The sequence below is a fragment of the Podarcis tiliguerta genome (genome assembly GCF_965153285.1).
Source record: "Podarcis tiliguerta genome assembly, chromosome: 1".
In the NCBI taxonomy this organism is placed as follows: Eukaryota; Metazoa; Chordata; class Lepidosauria; order Squamata; family Lacertidae; genus Podarcis; species Podarcis tiliguerta.
The window spans coordinates 28858259-28880366 of NC_139534.1; the positions used below are offsets into that span (position 1 = coordinate 28858259).

Consider the following 22108-nt stretch of genomic DNA (forward strand, 5'->3'; position numbering starts at 1 on the left):
GACTAAAGTTGCTTACGTGACTAATTTAACCAGACAACTCAATGGATTATTTTTCTTTCTTTTTCGCAATAGCTAATAATTTCCAAAACAGTTAAAGTAATTCCAGCAATCCCCCAGCATTATCTACACAAATCATGCAGTGTTACATGTTTTCTTTCTGGGGTAAGTCAGGACCACGGCTTAACATTTATCTTGGAAAAGTCCCTTACCGCACTCTACCCCTGTTTTCTTCCGTTCCTTAAAGTTACTGGGTGAATTTGTGCCTGTGCTGAAGTCACCAGCAAAACTCCAAAGACTTCCGTTAAAAACATTCATTTACACTCCCTATACAACCTGATCAAAACTGCATGTTGTTCAAACCTGTTATTTTTAGAGAATGCTTTTTTTTTTTGCCACTTCATGGACACATAAGAGGAAACAGCTTTTGAATAATGATAAAAGAAAACCTTTCTAGTGAGATGGGCAGCCGATAACCATGACATGCTGTCTAATTAGTCATGAGATGTAAAAGCCACATCAGTACCATGAAACAAAATTCTGAATACTGGAGCTCAGTTCCTCAAATTGTATCCATCAGGTTGCATATATTTTCTTCAAAATTTCTAAGAAGAAATATTGTAAATTGAAACTGACTCGATACATGAATTTCAGGTGCATCTAACCACCCCTTAATTTCAACAAATCCTTTTAAACAAGAAATTCATGAATTGAGAAGTCAGCAGTGGAATAGGGTAAGAGCTGGTCAATTGCTGTAGTGTTCACGAACATTCATTCAGTTTTTTAACTGATTGTTTGGTTTATCCATGTTCATACTTCTTTTTATTTACTATTCATGAACATTCTTGCAAATATGTTTTTGTTGGCACAAATGTTTGGGGAACTGTTGTCCTTTGTACTCATTCCTAAGTAATCTACAAGAATAGCAATGCTGCTAAATGTTCATGTAATACGAGTACCAAGAATATGGCGACCTGAAAATAAATAAATTTCAAAACACATCTGGTTCATATGAAAAAGGAATATGATTATACTAGGTTTCATTTTTCCATTCACAATCTCCGTTGTGACTTTTCTCTTTAATGATATTTAAAAGGAACCAAGGAGTCATGAACACAACAGTGTCAGTTTTTCACAATTTCCTGTGCATTTTCTCCCACTTAAATGGCGTCTCTCATTAAGCCAAAGAACAAAATAAGCAACATATGGCTGATAATTCAAAGTCAATTATAAACAGATTAAATGGATTAAGGGCACAAACAACTTGAACAGTAAACATTATCTGTCCAAAGCACTTGGCCCGAATTTAGAAAGAGCTCTATACACTCACAGAAATCAGTGTGTCTGTTAATGAATGATTCGTGAACAGGAAAAAATATATTCCCAGACGTAAAACCTGACCAGCTCTCAAAGGAGTCACTGAACTGCACTCTTTTGAGTCAGTTTCCATTTCAGCAACTTCATTTTGTGGGGACATGGCAAAAGCAGGATTGGGTTGGTGGCAGAGAAATGATGAATGAAAATCATTAATGCCTCCTTGCTTTCTTCCATGATAACTGTAGCACTGAACTAGTGCCAATGCAGTGCTTCCATATAGAGACAGAATATTACAAGCAAGTCATTCTGACATTGCAAATGAGTCATGGGCACCAGGTTTTCTTCTTAGTCTACTGGATGTTCTGCAGAAAGTGTAAATCTGGATTAAATGGGGGGGGGAGACATATGAGCAGATATTTTGATACTATGTTGAAGAAACCTGCATGCATGATCAGTAGAGGGCTACCTCGGAAGTCAAACAGAATCCGTTCCAGAAGTCTGTTTGATTTCCAAAACGTTCAGAAACCAAGGTGCGGCTTCCGATTGGCTGCATTCCTCCAGCCAATTGGAAGCCACAGAAGTCGCATCGAATGTTTGGCTTCCAAAGAACGTTCGCAAACTGGAACACTCACTTCCGAGTTTGGGGCGTTTGGGAGCCAAAACGTTCAACTTGCAAGGCGTTTGGGATCCAAGGTATGACTGTACTGATCCCACAATAAACAGATGTCTCGAAGCACCCTGGGCCCAATAGCATGCTTCACAAAATTTGTTATAATATCTTTATATGTTTGGCATTGCTAATCTTCCACAGGGACTCCAAAGCTTCTCCAGTAGTATCTGCTATTGGTCTTCTGGGACTTCCATTCTCAGCATGACTCAAATAATACCTGGTTTTTCTGACAAGCCGTGTTCAGAGTCTGGTGCTGAACTGGGAATTCATGACCTCTGACTGAAGCAGCCAAAGAGCCAAATAGGGTTGGAGGCTACTTTGGAGTGAAAGATGACAAGCATTGCATATCGATTTGAGGATAATTTAGAGAGATGAAAACTGTTACAGAATTAAGGGCCAGTCTTGTGAGGGGAAGAAGGCATCATAAACAAGACCTTTAATTAACCACTTTGTAGTCTAGTTGGCGATAAAAAATACTGTTCAAATTTAAATGAAACTGAGGTCAAGCATCAACCGTCTTTTTTTTAAAAAAATGTCTTATTTAAAAATTGGTTTTGTTTAATTGACTGGTGGACCACAATGGACCACACCAAATTTTAAAGCAGCTTGCAAAAATAAAATAAATTTTAAAAATCCCCATGCAATCAGAACCTAAAATTCTGACCTGTTGTTCTTACCTATCAAGTTTGGGTTTTCACATATTTGTATCATTATATTTAAATGTGGAGCTTTAAATTAACTTCATATGATTTCTCTGTTTGAAAATTGGTAAAATTATTCCTATGCGGAAGAAAAATCCAAGACCTAAGGACGACGTAAGTCTGTGAAGTATAACAACTATTTTAACATGCACAACAGGGACAGGGGAATTATTTATCAAAGTAAATGTTTAAAAAAATGCAAGGCTGTTGTGTTATTGTGAGAACTGTTTAAATATATTCAAAAGCAAATTTAAACCATCCTAACTCCACAGAGGTGCTGGAAGGCAAAGTAAATAATCGCTTTTATGTGAATTAAATCTGTCACAGATTGGAAGCTATATTCTAATCTCAGTGCACGTAGATCAATGCTTATAACTACATGCAAAGTGAGATTTGAATATACCCGTTGCTTTATATTTACCATTTTTAAAACTCCCTGTAATGTAATGATCTTGCAGTAGTTCAAAATATGTAAAGCATGTGTTTATGTGTAAACTCACTGAAAGAGAGCATGTTACGCCGTGCTTGATGTATTTTTCTTAGAGCAGTAAAGCGGAAAAGGAGTTTTTAAAAATTAATCCACCTTGCAGTTTTAGTTTTGCATGTCTTCTGCACATTTCTGGCTGATTGCTTTAAAGTGGTATCATATTTCAAATTTCCAGTCCAGTTTCCGAGGCAGCAACATGAAAAGCAAATTGGTATCTCGAACTTTATTCTGTACAATTCAGAAGATATGCTTAAAAATGCCTCTTACATTGATGCAGTAATAACTCTTTTTACAATTGACAGAATCAGAAACATGTTTTCCGTTTCTCCAGGTCTAATTATTGAATTATCTTTGCATAGCCAATTTATTTTTATGGGTGAGGTGGACAGCTAATTCCTCCTTCAATCCTTCTGCAGTAATTAATTGCTTTTCACAGCTTGATTGTTTCACACAGCTTTCGCCCCTAGATTGTTTCATTCTATAAGGCCAGAAATAATGACAAGAGAGAAACATTCACAAAGGCTAAGATCAATGGGTTGGAGTCAAAGGTGGTGTTCTGGTCATGGAAGGGTTATCCAAACTCCACAGTAGAGTGCCATGTATGAAAGGTGAAACCAAGACTGACATACACCAGGAATGGCTAACGTATGGCTCTCTAAATGTTGATGGACTCCAGCTCCCATCATCCTTGAATTTTGACCATGCTGGTTGTACCTGATGGGAGTTGGAGTCCAGCAGCACTGCAGGGCCAGAACTTCCCCACCCCTGCCAACACATTTGTTCGGAAATGATGAGCATTTCAAGCGAATTTTGTTAAGGCTGAAGAAAAATTCATATACTTGAGATTTAACCAGTTCTGTGACTTTATTTATATCAAACTGTCTCCTTGTGAGAAAGAAAAGAGAATAAACAAACGTTCAGCTCCAAAATATCCCCTGACCAAAAGCCCTCTAAATGCCAAGCATTATGTTCCACCATAATGTGATACTTCAATCGCCATGCCAACTCCTCCATTTCCCCTGATTTTTACTGCCATGCAAACTACCTGTACTGTAACCTTCCAATTTACATGTTAGGGTTCCACCTTATAGGACAAAGCTTTATCCTGAAAGGAGAACCTGCAGCAGAATACTGTAGTGTGAAATGCTCCTGCTCAGGCTTTCAGCCAGCCATTCCCCCTTCCAGGATACTCTATTCCACTCACCACAGTATAATAATAATAATAATAATAATAATAATTTATTATTTATACCCCTCCCATCTGGCTGGGTTTCCCCAGCCACTCTAGGCGGCTTCCAACAGAACACTAAAATACAATAACCTATTAAACATTAAAAGCTTCCCTAAACAGGGCTGCCTTCAGATGTCTTCTAAAAGTTTGGTAGTTGTTTTTCTCTTTGACATCTGGTGGGAGGGCGTCCCACAAGGCAGGTGCCACTACCGAGAAGTTTTCCATTTCCTCTCAACATTCTGTGCCCACTGAGCATGCTCAGTCTTCAATACACTGTCAGGGGCCCCCTCCTTTTATAGTTTCCCCCCTAAATAATTTCTTACTTCTGCTAACCTTGGGTCCCCCTCCAAAAAAAAAAAAATCTTGTGTATGGATGGTGCTGTTTTGCCTATGTAAGGATAAGCACTTGGAGAATGAGCTTGCTATTAGTATATCAGGTTCTATTTAACCATCAGCTAGGCAAGATGGCCCCATAGTCACATGAGTTCCCCACAGCGCTGCTCAAGGTTTAGGAGAGCAGCAAGCAGGCTGTCACCTTAGAAGGCAGGGCCTGCCTTTGAGAGGACTCCTCCTTCATTCCCTATGGCCGCTGCCAGCTGCACAACTTAAGCGCTTAAAATATAGTAGCTGGGGTACAGCAAAAAGAGCCTCGAATGCTGTTTCCAAAATAACCACAGCATGCAGCTATATGGGAAGTGGTGTTGGGAGAAGGGGCATGGTCTAACCCTGAACGTTTTTGAGAGAAAGGAAACCTTGCTGCACCGTAGTTAGCCAGCCTTGAAGCAAAATCATTCTGAAGCACTGCCATGCAGTGGCGTAGCATGGGTTGTCAGCACCCGGGGCAAGGCAAGTAATTTGCGCCCCCTAACCGGGGCAAGGCAAGTAATTTGCACCCCCCCCCCACTGCACTGTCCCTCCCCCAGATAGTCCCTCGCTCTCTCTCCGCACCGCACCGCACGCCTGGCACCCTCCCCTCCACAGTGGGCGGCGACCTGGCGGCTCGGATCGGATTCGCACAGCCAGCACTGCAGTGAGAGAGAGTGAGTGAGCCAGGTAGGGGCAGAGAGCTGCGAGTGCGAGCGCCCCCCCCCCCAGATGTTGCGCCCGGTGCGGCCGGCCCCCCCTGCACCCCCCACGCTACGCCACTGCTGCCATGCACAACTGTCTAAGTTGGGAAAGGAGCTTTCTAAACAGCCTTGTGAGCTCCAAGGACACCCCCCCCCAACTTCATAACTTGCATTTGGACCAGGTTCTGAGGGCCTGCTCTGGTTGTTCCTTGGTATTTTTACAGTCAGCGAGGCTTTGCAAAAAGCGCAACACAGTTTGCACATCACGTTGTGGTCAAACCATTGTTGAAATGAACCATGGCTTGTGTGTAACGAGCTAAATCACAAGCGTTTCTCCTCTTCTGCTGCCGTGCTGCCGGGAAACAAAGCCTAGGCAGGGTTGCAATCAAACCTGGGCTCACGTTGGTTTGTTTCTCTCTAAAGAAACCACAAGTGGTAACCAAAGATTGTTTTGGGCAAGCTTGTTTCCCAGCGCCGCACCAGAACTCTGCACATTTGCAGCAAACTGTGGTTTTATTTTAACGATGGTTTAACGAGACTTGCAAACCAGGCCTCCATTGCTCATTCCTCTGAAAGTGACTGATGCCGGGAACATGCATTAAAAAACTCTCTAATTGTAAACAAAGCACATATCTCCCTGATCCAGTTACAGGTTTTTTCTGCATGCGTATCCCTCCCTGGTTATGAAGCCACAAATAGGTCCTGCTTGTGTAGTTCTGCTGCTCAATCCATTGATCTATGGATTGTGGACTGTGCATGAAGAGCCCTCTTGGGGGAAAAGTTAAATCCCATCAATTAGAAAAACGATGGTGGTCAGGAACCCTCTCTCTCTTTCTCTGCCAAAGACCCGTTCAGTAGGATTGGGGTTTTTGGAGAGGGTTCCTCAAATAAAGTTGTAGTTGTTCTGTGTGCCTACATGTTGGAGTACAACCATGCTAATTAATGCTGAAAAGGAAGTGTATTCCACATTTAAATATTAATAACCTCTCCACCGTCCCCGTCCCCCCAAAACAGTGTAGCAATTTTGGAGAGGAAAGAAACCTTGGGTTGGATCTATAGGTGTCATTCTGTTTCTGGAAGGTCCTTTGAGCCAACAGGGGCTCCCACTAACATAAGGTGGAGAGTGAATATTCACAGATTCCCCCAGTCTGCCCCCTTGGACCCCTGGAGTAGATATCTAGGAGACTGCAGAGGGAGTGACCTTTCCACGAGTGGAACTCCACTCAAGGGATCTTAGGCTTGTTAACCTCTTAGGCTTCTTGATAGCATTCTTCCCAGTAAACTTACAGATGTATTGCAGTCAATAAAGTAAGACGTTTCTTGATTTAGACAAGGAGTCCAATGTGTCTAAATGTTTTTGATACTTTAATTAAACACTTAGCTATAAGGACATACGAATTTTTCATTCATTCATTTTTAAACAAAATGTTTAAACTGAAAATAGATTCATTTTCTCAATAAAGACTGGAGCTTGAAATAAACTATGTGATTATTTAAATAAGCACATATTGCAAAACTGTCTGGCTTTCTTCTGCAAAGAAATTAATCTTTGTAATAATAATGCATGGTTAACTGTACAAGATATATATATATATATATATACTAATCTTGAATAATTCTCTTTGATAACATTATTGACATTTTGTGTTTTTAGTTTTAAAGAAATTATACAATCATTTCAGTTTATATTTTCATTTTCTGTATTAGTATTTTAACATATATCTCTTTTTTTACAGAGATCAACAATCTTCATGTTACTATTATCAGGTTTTTTAGTTTTTACTTTTATTTAAGTATTTTAGTTTTCTCATCTTTGATGTTGTTGCATATGTGAAAGTTTTCTTTAAAATAGGGACTCTGTTGCAATCAAAATTGTGATTAGCAATTTAATAATTCACTCTAAAAAAATAAAATAAAACAGAAAAATTATGCATTGGTGCAACAGAGTGATTATGTTATTGCTGTAAGTATTCTTATACTCTTCCCCCCCCCCTCCTGTATTTGTGTATTAGGTGGTTGTGAATGCCCTTCTAGGAGCGATTCCATCCATCATGAACGTGCTTCTCGTTTGTCTTATATTCTGGCTAATTTTCAGCATCATGGGAGTAAACTTGTTTGCTGGCAAGTTCTACCACTGCATTAATACCACAACTGGTGACATGTTCACAATCGAAGAAGTTTACAATAAGAGTCAGTGTGAGGAGCTCATTCAAAGAAATGAAACCGCCAGATGGAAAAACGTGAAAGTTAACTTTGATAATGTGGGATTTGGGTATCTTTCTTTACTGCAAGTAGTAAGTGAACACTCTTTACAGACTACTTCTTGTTTACTTAGTGTACAATAAAAAGTTGGTTCAACTATTTTGTCATTTACAGTCTGATCAGGCTCATAGGAATTTGCTAGGAATTCGGTGGTGAGAGGGTCATGGAATCACTGTAGACTGCCAGAATATAAAATGAAGGTAGCCTAAAATGTTACTTTGAGGCTGTGGGACTAGGTCTCGGGAGATCCAGCTTCACCTTCTGGGCGCTCATTAGCTATTTGCCAACTCTCAAACTAACCTACTTTACAGTGAGCATAAAAGTGGAAAAGACGCATACACCATCTTCAGCTCCTTGGAGGAAAGTGATATATTTATGATATGATATGATGTCTGTTCAGAAGTCAGTCCCATTCAGTTCTCACAACTTAGTATAGAATTGTAGACCCTCCCAGTGGCATAATGTGGGTTGCCAGTGCCCAGAGCCATTAGGGAGGGAAGGAAACAGATGGAGTATGCATGAGCTTTCAACTGCCTATCGCCATCTGCGTCACCCAGAAGATCGCAGCTGCTGAGATAAGAAAAGAAGAGTTGTCCTGTTGTCTGGAGAGGTCACTTCTTGGTTTGCATGGGGAAGCCGTTTTCAATGGAGCCCAGCAACAGAAGTGCGCAGCTGTAGTGAGGCAGCACCTGGTGTTGAAATTTTGTGTCCCTAACCATTTAGCATCCGGGGCAACCACCCCTTTGCCCTCCGCATGCTATGCCACTGGTCCCACCTCTTATTCTGCATAGCCCTACCCAGGGGTTTATTTCTTGGTCAAGCTACAAGGTGATGCTCAAATATGCTGCTAAAGAATCTTAGGAAACATCTTTCATAGAGAGAGTTGACATGCGTAATTCTCCTAGTCATTTATTTAGATTAGTGCTTTGTAGCTGGGATCATCTGAACAAGGACTATAAGCATAAACGCTAGTGGCACTGGTTAAGAATAAAAATTGTAGTTGTATTTTTGTGAAATCAGTGAATATGGTTGGATAGTATATAACAAGAAGCTGACATTTCTTTAAAAAACACCAGTCCTTTAAGTATAGTTCTTTAAGGTAAAGGTAAAGGGGACCCCTGACCATTAGGTCCAGTCGTGACCGACTCTGGGGTTGCGGCGCTCATCTCGCTTTATTGGCCGAGGGAGCCGGTGTACAGCTTCCGGGTCATGTGGCCAGCATGACTAAGCCGCTTCTGGTGAACCAGAGCAGTGCACGGAAATGCCGTTTACCTTCCTGCCAGAGCGGTAGCTATTTATCTACTTGCACTTTGACAAGTAGGCAAATCCTAGGCTCTGTGGTTTAACCCACAGCGCCACCCACATCCCAAGTATAGTTCTTTAGAGTGTTGTAATTGCTCACCAACCTACAATAAATAAATAAATGAGGCATCTAGATTTCCTTCTTTGGTAGCATGGACTCTTCTGCATTAGAACGGGCAGCGGGCATGTAGGTGAGAATAATTATCCTACCTACAGGGGAGGCAGTCCCATTGAACACTGTGAGTGGAATCCAGCATGGTGCAAAGGAAATCGTTCTATCCCTGCAAGGATTTCTGCTTGCACAGCAAGTTACCGTATTTTTTGCTCTATAAGACTCACTTTTACCCTCCTAAAAAGTAAGGGGAAATGTGTGTGTGTCTTATGGAGCGAATGCAGGCTGCACAGCTATCCCAGAAGCCAGAACAGCAAGAGGGATTGCTGCTTTCACTGCACAGCAATCCCTCTTGCTGTTCTGGCTTCTGAGATTCAGAATATATTTTTTCTTGTTTTCCTCCTCCAAAAACTAGGTGCGTCTTGTGGTCTGGTGCGTCTTATCGAGTGAAAAATACGGTAATTAACATGCATAATAAGCAGGGCTGTCAACTTGAATTAAATATTTGAAGTGGGGCAGTTAAGCCCCACCCTGCATCACTGATCACAAGACGCAATGCACCCACACAATTTCAATGGCAATGCCCATCAACTTGGGGGGGGGCAGCCCCCTCAAATATTTTATGGAGGGATGAAAGGACCTCAGCCTCTAGGAATTTGCTCCTATGATAATAAGTATCATTGTAGTAGAAATGCTGGGGGGGGGGGGGATTAAGTTCTTTATGAGCCTGTTATATCTTAGGATACATTAAAGTACCTTATTTCCATATTGCCAAAGGTATCATCTTTTGTATCTGTGCTTTGTATAATGAACTGAAATACTGAAACCTTTGTTTGCTTCTGAATTTTCTTAACTGTATCAGCTGGAGCAGGACTAAGTTAGGCCTCCTTGAAATCAGTGGGACTTAAGCCAAGTCATGACCATCATGCCAATTTGATTTAGTTGGGACCAATTTCATTTCATGGGAAATGAAGCTTAACAAATTTACACCACGATCCTTTGCATGTCCACTCAGAATGAGTTCCATAGAGTCAATTGGGCTTATTCCCATTGGAGGCAATGATTGCTTGTCAGCGAGTCTCTTTGAACTTAACGGAACTTACTTTTGACCGGTATAGGATTCCACTGCATGGCAGGATCAAGCCCACTGAAAGCTTGAACAGCTCCCCCTTTACTTTAGTCCATAGTTATAGCATATGTAAATGTAAAGCATTTCCTTTTGGTAACTCTGGTACAAGACACTGAGCACGGCTGTGAGTTCAGAGTTTTATGTTTAAAATATTTTCTTGACGCAGGCTACATTTAAAGGATGGATGGACATTATGTATGCAGCGATTGATTCAAGAAATGTAAGTACTTTGCATTCTTTGCCGCACAAAGACTCTAGAATTCTGCTGATGAAATGCGCTTGAGGATAACATTAATGTGAACATGGATTATGTTCAAATTAAACAGCACCCTAATTGGTTTGTGTTCCTTTATACTTTGCTGCAAGCTGCCCAGAGTGGCTGGGGTAAACCAGGCAGAGGGCAGGGTACAAGAAGTTTATTATCATTATCATTATTAAAGATGGGCGGGGTACAAGAAATACCATTGTCATCGTAACATAAAGAATTCCAGGCATGCTGACCATTAAAGTGAAGATAGAGCATTGCTATGGGACTCTCCGGAAGTGGTTTTGCATTGTGCTTTTATGATCATTTGTACTTATGGTGGTGTCTGTACACAATCCTGCACCTGTTTCATACCACAAACGGTGGGGGCATCTGGTAGCATTGTATTGCTTTTGTTGTGCTGGAGTGCAAGAGTGCCCCTCCAGGTGGCAATTGGGGAAGCATCACAGAACTAATAAGGTGTGTTGGTGCCCCCGTATAAATTCGTCACTAATGCTCTATTACTACATCATTGACATGTTCAGTTATACACCTGCCAAAACACACACATTCACACATCTGGAGGGGTCCAGAGTTGTCTTGATGCCAACTTGCAAGCTTTTTTGAAATAAACCATGTTGAGGTTTCACAATCATTTCGCTTACTTTGTAGGTACTACAGCAGCCTAAGTATGAAGACAACCTTTATATGTACCTTTACTTTGTTATCTTCATAATCTTTGGGTCATTCTTCACCCTGAATCTATTCATTGGCGTCATCATTGATAACTTCAATCAGCAAAAAAAGAAGATAAGTATTTTACCTGCGTTACCTTTAAAGCTCACGTCATAAACTTTGGATAAATCATGTGAACCGATTAAACGAAATAGTTGCTCTGACTTTTAAAGGGAAAAGTGGAGAAACCTATACATATTCAGGGCCGTTTGGGAGAGAACATTACCTTGCAAAACATTGAAGAGCTGCAATGTTTGGTCATTGGAAAGAAGTTCCTATGGAGTGGTCTAGTGGTGGACCACACCTCCTCTCAGAATGCAGGGGCAGTTAAGGTTTATACTGGGGGTGGGTAATCTGTGCTCCTTCAGATGTTGCTGGACTACAAATCCCATCACACCAACCATTAGCTGTGCTACCTGGGAAATATATGGAAAGCCACAATTTCCCTACCCAATTTCTACATAAAATCTTCCATTCTTACTGAATTGAGCTTAAATTAAAATTCTTATTCTACAATCAGTAAATGGGCACAACCATTTAAAGGGTATCACCTTTTACTGGCATCGCTGGAAAATTTGGAAGAACCTCATTGTAAAAACCAATTAAGCCCCATATTTGTTTTTCATTTGATTATGAATATGGAAAAAATACAAGTAAGTGTATAGGCCATCTATGAGAATGTGATTATAACCATTTTTCATGTTATGCCCTTACTTTGGAGGTCAAGATATCTTTATGACAGAAGAACAGAAAAAGTACTACAATGCAATGAAAAAGTTGGGGTCTAAAAAGCCTCAAAAGCCTATTCCTAGACCAGGGGTAAGTGAGACTATTCTAGATTGAAAGATTCATTTTAAAAACAGCAAATGAGAAGTGAGTTTAAGCTTTCTGTAAATTGGAGAGAGCAATCAATATTTGAATACATTTAAGTGAGTTTGTTTTACTTGGTTTGGAGCATGCATGTTGTTGTTGTTTAGTCGTTTAGTTGTGTCTGACTCTTCATGACCCCATGGACCAGAGCACTCCAGGCACTCCACTGCCGCCTGCAGTTTGGTCAAACTCATTTTGGTAGCTTCGAGAACACTGTCCAACCATCTCGTCCTCTGTCGTCCCCTTCTCCTTGTGCCCTCAATCTTTCCCAACATTGGGCATGCATATGTGCAAACTATTTGTACTTCTAAAGACATCTGAAGGTAGTCCTGTACTGAAAAGTTTTTGTTTGACGTTTCGCTATGTTTTTATTGTGTGTGTCTATATCTATATATGTTATTAATTAAGTTGTAATCTAGCAGTGTGCACACCAGAGCCTTAACTGATTTAATATCTCTTCTTTATACCTCAGAACAAATATCAAGGCATGGTCTTTGATTTTGTGACAAGACAAGTATTTGACATCAGTATTATGATTCTCATCTGCCTTAATATGATCACCATGATGGTTGAAACAGATGACCAAAGTAAAGAAATGGAAGATATTCTGTACCGGATTAATCTGATCTTCATAGTCCTTTTCACTGGAGAATGTGTCTTGAAACTAATTTCCCTGCGCTATTATTATTTCACCATTGGATGGAACATTTTTGATTTTGTGGTTGTCATCCTCTCCATTGTAGGTAAGGCCCGTTCTAAACAAAGCAAGGCAAATGTCAAAACTATATTAAGGTGCTTCAAATGTTCCTTTATTTCTTTCGCTGTTTTCAGTTGCTCATCCACTTTGATTCCTAGTTGCATCTTCTGTAATTGTGTCATATGGATCACGATCGTTTCTGAATATGTTTGACAAATGTGCAAAAAAAGATTTATCTGTGTCTGTGATGATACAGGTAGCTTGTATCCATTTCATCCAATGAGGGAAATTCCAGACAGGTTGAAATCTCAAATTGCTAGATCTCAGTAAGCAGGGTTTTCCTCTTCTTTCTGTCTTGGCCCCCTCGCTATTCAGTAAAGACTGGTACTCTCACACCCACCAATATATTTGGTTAGAAAATCCCTGCATATTTATCTTCCCACTTTGGAGACTGTGGCATCTCCCCTTGCCCCCAGGTTTCTTTCTTAGGAAAATATCCCCAAAAGATGGTGAGTCACATATTCCACTTTTGGGAGTCCTCCTGTGGGCCGAAATCATTCCAACACAGGGGGGTTTTCCTCACCCTGTTTTTATTTTTAGTAGCATGGTAAGTATATTTGGTTAAGCACATTGGAAGGGTGGGTGGGAAACAAAAATCACACAAGCAGCTTAAAAAAAAAAGAGGATATGTTTTGTAAGTTCATTCTTACACAATCTACAAACCAATACTCCCCAAAAGGCTATAATTTACAAGTCCTTAAAGAAATGATGAAAAGGAAAATGTTTTTGATGAATAACCCATTTGCCTCTATATGTGGGAACCGGGACTGGCCCAAGACCTGCTGTTGCTTGAAGCAAAGGTGAAAATAGCAACCACTACCACCACCCCACTATGTAAAGAACTTCACTAGAGTAGCAGCTGATTTGTATGTCAACACTGGAGATGGGGCAATGTTTTGCACTACACCTGAGGGCACTAGCCTAGCCTATGAGGGTGGAGAACAGGCTGCCTGCACTGGTGTACTGAGGGGGGCAGGGTGAGCGCACCGGGTACCATTTGGGGAAAGGGTGCCATCGCGGCCTCCCCCCAGGATGCGTGCCGTGCACCGTGCCCTCCAGGGACGCGTGCCAGCCATGCCCCTGCCTGTTCTCCACTCTGGGGACTGCAGCATGTTGCTCTGCCACTGGCTGCCTGACACACATATGGTAGCTTTGTCCACCAGTACCTATTGCCACTCCTCATTTTGCAGCATCTGCTGCTGAGGTGGCCAACTCATTCGGCCTGCTAGTTAGGGCCAGATCTAGTGGGGATGCAGCAACCCATCCAGCTCAGCTGTCAGGGGGAACCAAGAAGTTGCTAAGTTGAATGGAAACAGCCACCATCCTCCTTTAATGTCAGCCCAGCAGGCTTGCCTGCTCCATAGGGCAGGAGCCTCGGCATTGTTTATTACCTTGATAAGGTATGTTTCTGTTGGTTATCACTGTCTTCTAGTATCCAAAGTGCCTTTGTTCCATTTCTGACAACTGCATAAGCCAACTATTGCCTAATGTGTTATATTTAAATTGGTTACTCCCAGATGTGCTGCTTGATTTAGATTTCAAATAACAATAGGTTAAGATGAATGAATCTAGAAAGGCTTAGATGACATAATTTTCTATGTGTTCTATAAAATATAAAAGTTGACTTCTAGCATTCTTGAGTTGTTACTGCACACTGCCATAAAGTCGGAAACCTGGCAGTTTACAGCCCATTCCTATGCATGTTTATTCAGAAATAAGGGTTGCTTTGTTCAATGAGATTTACTTCTGAGTCATTGTGCATAGGATTGCAGACTTTGTCACTGAAAGCTCCTTAAAGTGCACAGGTAAGTCAAGGCAGGACATTGGCATTGATAAACAATTAGCCCTAAGACTATTGCTTAATTGTATTTTTAACAGGTATGTTCCTAGCAGAGATTATTGAAAAATACTTTGTGTCGCCCACCTTGTTCCGAGTGATCCGACTTGCCAGGATAGGTCGAATCCTGCGTCTCATCAAGGGTGCTAAAGGGATCCGCACTCTGCTTTTTGCCTTGATGATGTCTCTCCCTGCCTTGTTCAACATCGGTCTTCTCCTTTTCCTGGTCATGTTCATCTACGCTATATTTGGAATGTCCAACTTTGCCTACGTGAAGAGAGAAGTGGGCATTGATGACATGTTCAACTTTGAAACTTTTGGCAACAGCATGATCTGCCTCTTCATGATCACCACCTCTGCTGGCTGGGATGGGTTGCTAGCTCCCATTCTCAACAGTGGGCCACCAGACTGTGACCCTAAAAAAGACCACCCTGGAAGCTCAGTCAAAGGAGATTGTGGCAATCCTTCCGTTGGGATCTTCTTCTTTGTCAGCTATATCATCATATCATTTTTAGTTGTAGTAAACATGTACATCGCTGTCATTCTGGAGAACTTTGGTGTGGCGACCGAAGAAAGTGCTGAGCCTTTGAGCGAGGACGACTTTGAGATGTTCTATGAAGTCTGGGAAAAGTTTGACCCAGATGCAACCCAGTTTATGGAATTTGAAAAACTCTCGGAGTTTGCAGCCGCTCTGGAACCTCCTCTTCATTTACCAAAACCCAACAAGGTTCAGCTTATTGCGATGGATCTACCCATGGTAAGTGGTGACAGAATTCACTGCCTTGACATCTTGTTTGCTTTTACGAAGCGCGTCCTCGGGGAGAGCGGAGAGATGGATGCTCTCCGCATACAGATGGAGGACCGCTTTATGCAATCCAACCCTTCCAAGGCCTCCTACGAGCCCATCACAACTACATTGAAACGTAAACAAGAGGAGTTGTCCGCTGTCATCATTCAGCGGGCTTACAGGCGTTATCGCCTAAGACAGACAATACACCAAGCTTCCTTTGTATATAATAAAAATAAATTAGAAGGAGGGGCGGGCCAACGTCTCAAGGATGAAATTCTCATTGACAAGATCAATGAAAACTCTTACACAGAAAAAACAGACCTGACCATGTCCACTGCTCTTTGTCCACCATCCTACGACCGCGTAACCAAGCCCATTGAAGAAAAACACGAAAAAGAAGGTAAAGATGTACAGAAGAAAAAGTAAAGCGCCAGTTTAAAACAAAAACAAAAAACTGATTGGGTGACAAATTGTTTACAGCCTGTGTGAGTAATGTAGTTGTGTCAACAGGACTCCTCTAGGCGGTATATGCCAAACAGACAGTTTTTACAAATATACTGTATTCTTTAAGGTCAGTGCCTATAACAAGACAGAAACCCCTCGTCGTTAAAATGTGACTATATATAAACTATGGGAAGCATGACAGGAGGTTCCTGTTTTCATTACCAGCTGACACTGCTGAAGAGGAGAGGAAAAAATGGCTAATCAGACTGTAGGGACCAGTAAAAGGGGTTGGGAGGGGGGGAACACTAATTTGTGTGTGTGTTAAAACATAGAACACTTAGTACAGTCAGTAAGTATATCCATTTCAACTGCCACATTTGTCATCTTTTTACGAAATCTGTGTTGGTGGATTCCTTTCCTTTCCTTCCTTCCTTCCTTTCTTTCTTTTTATTCACACATTGTGACTATTTTTGTAAATGGGGTTTATGCTGGGGAGAGGGGGTAAGTACTACTTTGTCGGTATGAGGACCAGGCGTTCTATTATATGACTCTCTTATATGCACACCAAAATGATTTGCATGGGGGCATGCTGCACTTCTTATAGATCATGCATGGGGGGAAAACATTACGTCCACCAAGAGCAACGAGTTTTTAACAACTCTTGTTAAAACTGCGAGGGAATACTCCGTTCTGAGGTGCTTTAACAAACGTGTTTCATGTTGTGTTGCATTCGGGCAAGTGTTTAAATGCCTCTAAAGTCCCCTCAAACTCACCAGAGCAAAACAAGACGGATTATTTTTGCACCGGCAATTAAATCTCAGCTAGAGCTGGAGTCGGGAGTCGCTGTTTCTATCTCTGTGTCAATTATTTTTCCCTGTATGGTGTATTCAAGGCAATGTGCCCTTAAAAAAGAAACGAGAAAAAAAAGAAACAACTGAACTGACCAAAAACCCCTTTATGAATTTGTTCCGCTTCATCCTGCAGTATTGTTTAGCCATCTTCAGCTCTCAGCCAGGTTGCCAACGTACGTGTTCAATGAAGAGCCCTCTGTTGTGTAAATAGTAATTTTACCTGTGGTGCATGTTTGAGCAAATGAATAACGACCTGAGCACATTTATTGCATCAAATATGTACCACAATAGGTTTAGTGTGCAAGCTTTCAACAGGTAAAAACAATGTATTCTGTACCATTATAGATAGTTTGGATCCTATCAGTGCATGTTTATATTGCCTATGCTGCTCTTCCTTCAAGTGTCCAGAATCTTAAATATGGGAAGCCATACGTCAGAGGTAAAGTGGAAAATAAAGTGTTCAACAAGACCTCATCCCCTCATATCATTAAGCAATATTTGCAGCTCCTTGAGAGGTTCTTTCTTTCTGTTTGACATTTTTAAATTTGAAGTGAAAACCAATCTGATGTATAGCCAGACTGTACAGACATGTTGCAAACTGCTAAACCTGTTGAAAATAATGTGGTTAGAATTTTATAAGCAAATATAAATATTGTAAAAAAAATAAAAATCATGTTTGTTTTATTTTTGAGCATTATGTACATAAAAATGAGAAATGAATTTTATCTTGAGGTTGACGTTGCAGCCTTTTGGCTTACATTCTGTCCATAGCACTTTCTCACGGAAGAACTTCAGAAAATAAGAAACGAAGAAGAGACGGGTAATTGTAGCTTTCTGCTTTTTAAAATTGTATTTGCAAACATTTTCAAGGTGCAATAATTAAATTATTTGTGAAGGAAAGATTCACAGTTCGCTTGCTTCCAGCAATTCTTTGCACTTGGAAGAGGATGCAATGTTTTTATTTTAAATCTCTAGCAGTGCCTGCATCGGAAAATGTAGCCTTTTTCTTTCACAGAACCATGTTCTTTTCCTGTTTTTATTTACGCGGACTGTGTTTGTTCATTTGACTCATGCTTTAATAGAACTGTTACAAATATATCTTGGGTCCACAGTATTTTTTCACAGAAGAAAAAAAATTAGCAGAATTATATAACCAAACACATCAGGACGTTTTATGTTTCTTACATGGGATATGTTAAATATAGATTATTTCTTTTAATAAACAATCAACTTATACTGTATTGGTGAACTGCATGCAGGAAATGCTACTAATATCCTAAATAATGCTATACATCATTACTAATGTGCAAAATAATAAAGATTAATTTTTTATTGTAATTTCCTCGGCTACTTTTCGTATCTAGGACAAAATGAATTGCAACCTCTGATTGTCAAGGAGCTGTCAGGCAAGCACAAGTCACCCACAGAGCAGGAAAGAACCTGAGACGTGAAAGGCAATTAGCTTTTGTTCACAGAAAGTAACAAAACAGCAGAGGTCCTTTAGCTCTAGTTGGAGATGTTGCTGAAACTGACCACTGGTCCTGCCTTTTCTCTCTAACTTCTCACTCAAGATCCCCACCCAGCAAGCAGACAAAAGCTGTATCAAGGGAGTGAGCGCCTCTTCTGGGCCTGTCTGGCCTATTGCTCAGCAATGTGCAGGAGTCTCCTCCAGCAGGGGGGGGGGGGGAGGAGGGGAGGGCCAGCAGAACTGGGACTGTCCTGCTACCGGGTAGCATTGGCAACCTCTGACTTCTCTCTCTGAGTCTGCACTGACACTGTGACTCTCAGCCTCCAGCCCTGCCCTGGAAGAGCCTCTTTCTTCTGACCCCCCCCCCCGCCCCGATTGCTCAAACCTCCTGCTTCTAGCACTTCCCAGATCGTCCCTTCCCCAGACTGCTCTCCAGTGTCCCACCACCACAATCCAGGGTCTAAGTCATCCTTCTGTGTTAGGCTTTGCATATTTTGAAGACCAAAAAAGAGGACACATTTGCTGACTGATAACTACGGATTGCTTTGACAACTCACGTTTTAAATACCCCTACTATGTGCAGGCTATGGAAACTGTGATGTTTTGCTAGTAGCAATGTTCTTAACTTTCGACAACAAAATAATAGCAATACATATTGCTCCCTCACTTGCCACATGAAAGTCTTTTGGCTCATGTTCACATCTTTGTGAACGTAAGTGTGCACGGAACAATTTATTAAACTGTTTAACATGCATAGCTGTCAACTTTTCCCTTTTCTTGCAAGGAATCCTATTCAGAATAACGGAATTTCCCTTTAAAAAAGGGAAATGTTGACAGCTATGTTAACATGTACATATGGACTTTTCTTAAGGGCAGGGGGATGTTAACTCTTGCCCTCCCAGACTCCTTCTCCAGGATCTTGTAGCTGAGCCAGTGTCCTTTTAGTTCGGCCACAAGAGAATGGATTTATACAGTATGTAGTTAGTTTAAGATGCTGCTCTGTTGTGATTCTCTGCTGCAGACTAGCATAGCCAAGTGCCTCAGATCTGAGTCTAATACACTGGGAAAAAATTCTTCAGTTACTGTAAACAAAAACAAACAAAAAACCCAGACATTTTGCCAAACTTTAGAAATCTGCCCAGACAAAAATTTTAATTCTGAAAAAGAGGACATGTCAAGGGGAAAAAAAGGACATATGGCAACCAAAACTGGAAAAGAGGACGTATCCTGGAAAAAGAGGACACATGGCAACCCTCCCTGGGGGTCTCTTGGGCAGGCGTAACCCACCACTTTTCCTCAACAAGCCAATGCCGGACACTGATGTAAATAGGAACATAACTAAGTAGTGATTTCAAGCACACTTGCGTGGAACAAAGTTCCATTGATATGAACAAGAGTTCATTCTGAGAAAATTACCCATGGGAGACATTTTTGGGCTGAGTGCCAGGATTATGGCTCCTGCATCCAGTACCAGAGATTTTGTATTCAATTTCCACAGCGCTGGATCAAGAGTCTCACCCACAGTGGTCAGCTAATCAGGTGGTCAGCGCTGTTTGCACTATTGACAGCCAATCACTGTTTGATGGAGAAGGCTGTTTTTCAGCACCATCTGATGATCAAGTAATAATGATAATAATTTGTACACTTAGACAAGTAAGTACATGCATTCCACCCTTTCGTTTCTAATTTTTTCAAACGCGTGCACGCCGCCTGTTATGTGAGCATCTCAATAGCAACAAATTATACAAAATGCATAAAATACAGTATAGTACAGAATCACAAAATTAAAATAATCATAAACAACAGGCAACCATCAAGCGGTTAAAGAATTGTTAAAAGATCTACAGCAGCAAAAGACCAATAGCCAGAATGCATTCCTCAGCAGATAAAGGTTCCCACCTCATGGTTTATATCCCCCCGCCCCGCAAGCACTTCCCAGAACAAATGGTGTGAAATCCAAGATTCTACCTTTATTTTTCTTACGAAAAGATTTATTAATATTGATGTAAAACTGGATCTTGTAACTTCTTATATATTGCTTATTTGGATGGACTGTGGCTGTGAGGGGGAAAAGGAAGCAGAAAAAAGATAAAGTGGCCATGCGTGTACTCAGAGCATGATTATACTCATCTTGTTTACAATGTTGTTTTGTTTCTGCATTCAAGTCAGTGGAGCAGTTTGTTGACTCGAGTGCCAGATGTGTCTCAGGACGAGGTATGAAATAGAGAGAGATTTTCATTGGGGCCATTATATATTCAATCCTCCCCCCACAGCCTTTCAGCACTCATGATCATGACTGCCCCCTGCTGCAGTTGGGGGGGGGGGCAGAAAGAGAGAGGGGGGAAATATGCATAAATATAAGGGCAATGCTATTTGGAAAGGCAAACACTAAAGCAATAGTTGATTCCTAGAGAGGCGACTGAGGGTGTAGGAAAGGGAATGGCTATAGCATGGGTAGGCAAACTAAGGCCCAGGGGCCAGATCCGGCCCATTCGCCTTCTAAATCTGGCCCATGGACGATCTGGGAATCAGCATGTTTTAACATGAGTAGAATGTGTCCTTTTATTTAAAATGCACCTCTGGGTTATTTGTTGGGCCTGCCTGGTGTTTTTACATGAGTAGAATGTGTGCTTTTATTTAAAATGCATCTCTGGGTTATTTATGGGGCACAGGAATTCGTGCCCCCCCCCAAAAAAAATATACTGCCCCCCCAAGGTCTGAGGGACAGTGGACCGGCCCCCTGCTGAAAAAGTTTGCTGACCCCTGGGCTATACAAGCCATTACTGCCCAGAATAACAACTGAAATGATGTTTTGTTCACGCAGGTGCCATGTATAAAGTGCATGAACAGAGCATGCCTATGCTGAGCACAATAAACATCCAGTATGGATGTTTGATTTCATGGGATTCACTTAATATATTATATTATATAATATTGTAGTAGACTGTGGTTGTAATGTCCATATGCTGTTGTCAAATGCACCTCCTAAACTCACCCATAACTATGGTTGGAATACAGAATTGTAGAATCAGAGAGTTCGAAGGAACCTTGAGGATCCAACCCCCTGCAATGCAGGAATATGCAGTTGTTCCTTATGGGGATTGAACCTGCAACCTTGGCTTCATCAGCACCACGCCCTAAACAACTGAGCTACCAGAGGCAAGTACTGCTATAGCTAGCCACTTACCACAGAAACATTATGTTGATGTGCTTGTAAAACCCTTGTTTTTTCAGTGTTCTATTAACATTCTCTCCCTTTTACAGAGCAGTGAAAGGATTGTGTGGGTGTTTGTGTATTTGTGCTTGGCTCGAGAGGTGAGGGGTGATCCATTCACTCGGCTTTCTACTGTGTGCATTATGTGCAATGGTCAGCACCGAGTGCCTGCCTGAAGTGTGCAAACAGGTTTTAAATATTAATATAATCTCCAGAGAAGCAGAGATTCCAGAGCGATCCTAACCATGTCTACTCAGAAGAAATTCTTGTTGAAGTCCATGGGGTTAGGATTCCAGCCACAGCCTGTGCCAATAAAAACAACAACAAAGACACCCAAGGTGAGCTTTTTCGTACATCAAAGATGCAGTAATTTATTGTGACAATCTCTCTTTATACGGTGATCTGCAGTTGGCAGACGCACGTTCTGGGGTCCCTGAAGCTTGAACTGTCATGAGGGCCCCTTCGCCACAAGCAACAAGGTCTGGGTAACCACTGTACTCTTCCTCCATGGGGTTGTTCCATGACTGATCCCTGTACCTTAACAACATCTGTGCTACTGACTCTCAAATGTTCAGATTGTTGAAATATATACATCATCATCATCATCATCATCATCAGTTTGT

At 41.3% G+C, this 22108-nt stretch overlaps 1 protein-coding gene across 4 annotated transcripts in view; it reads left to right on the forward strand.

Annotated features, from left to right (window-relative positions):
* LOC310660336 (sodium channel protein type 1 subunit alpha) overlaps window positions 1–17961 on the forward strand; it is a 107762-nt gene extending 89801 nt beyond the window's left edge. For all 4 annotated transcript variants that reach the window (XM_083404847.1, XM_083404849.1, XM_083404848.1 and 1 more), the window contains exons 22-27: window positions 7483–7764; window positions 10442–10495; window positions 11192–11329; window positions 11969–12073; window positions 12597–12867; window positions 14760–17961. In XM_083404847.1, the coding sequence (XP_083260973.1) occupies window positions 7483–7764; window positions 10442–10495; window positions 11192–11329; window positions 11969–12073; window positions 12597–12867; window positions 14760–15934 (2025 nt within the window). In that variant the 3' untranslated portion in view covers window positions 15935–17961. The remainder of the gene's footprint in view (window positions 1–7482; window positions 7765–10441; window positions 10496–11191; window positions 11330–11968; window positions 12074–12596; window positions 12868–14759) is intronic.
* The last annotated feature ends 4147 nt before the right edge of the window (window positions 17962–22108 follow it).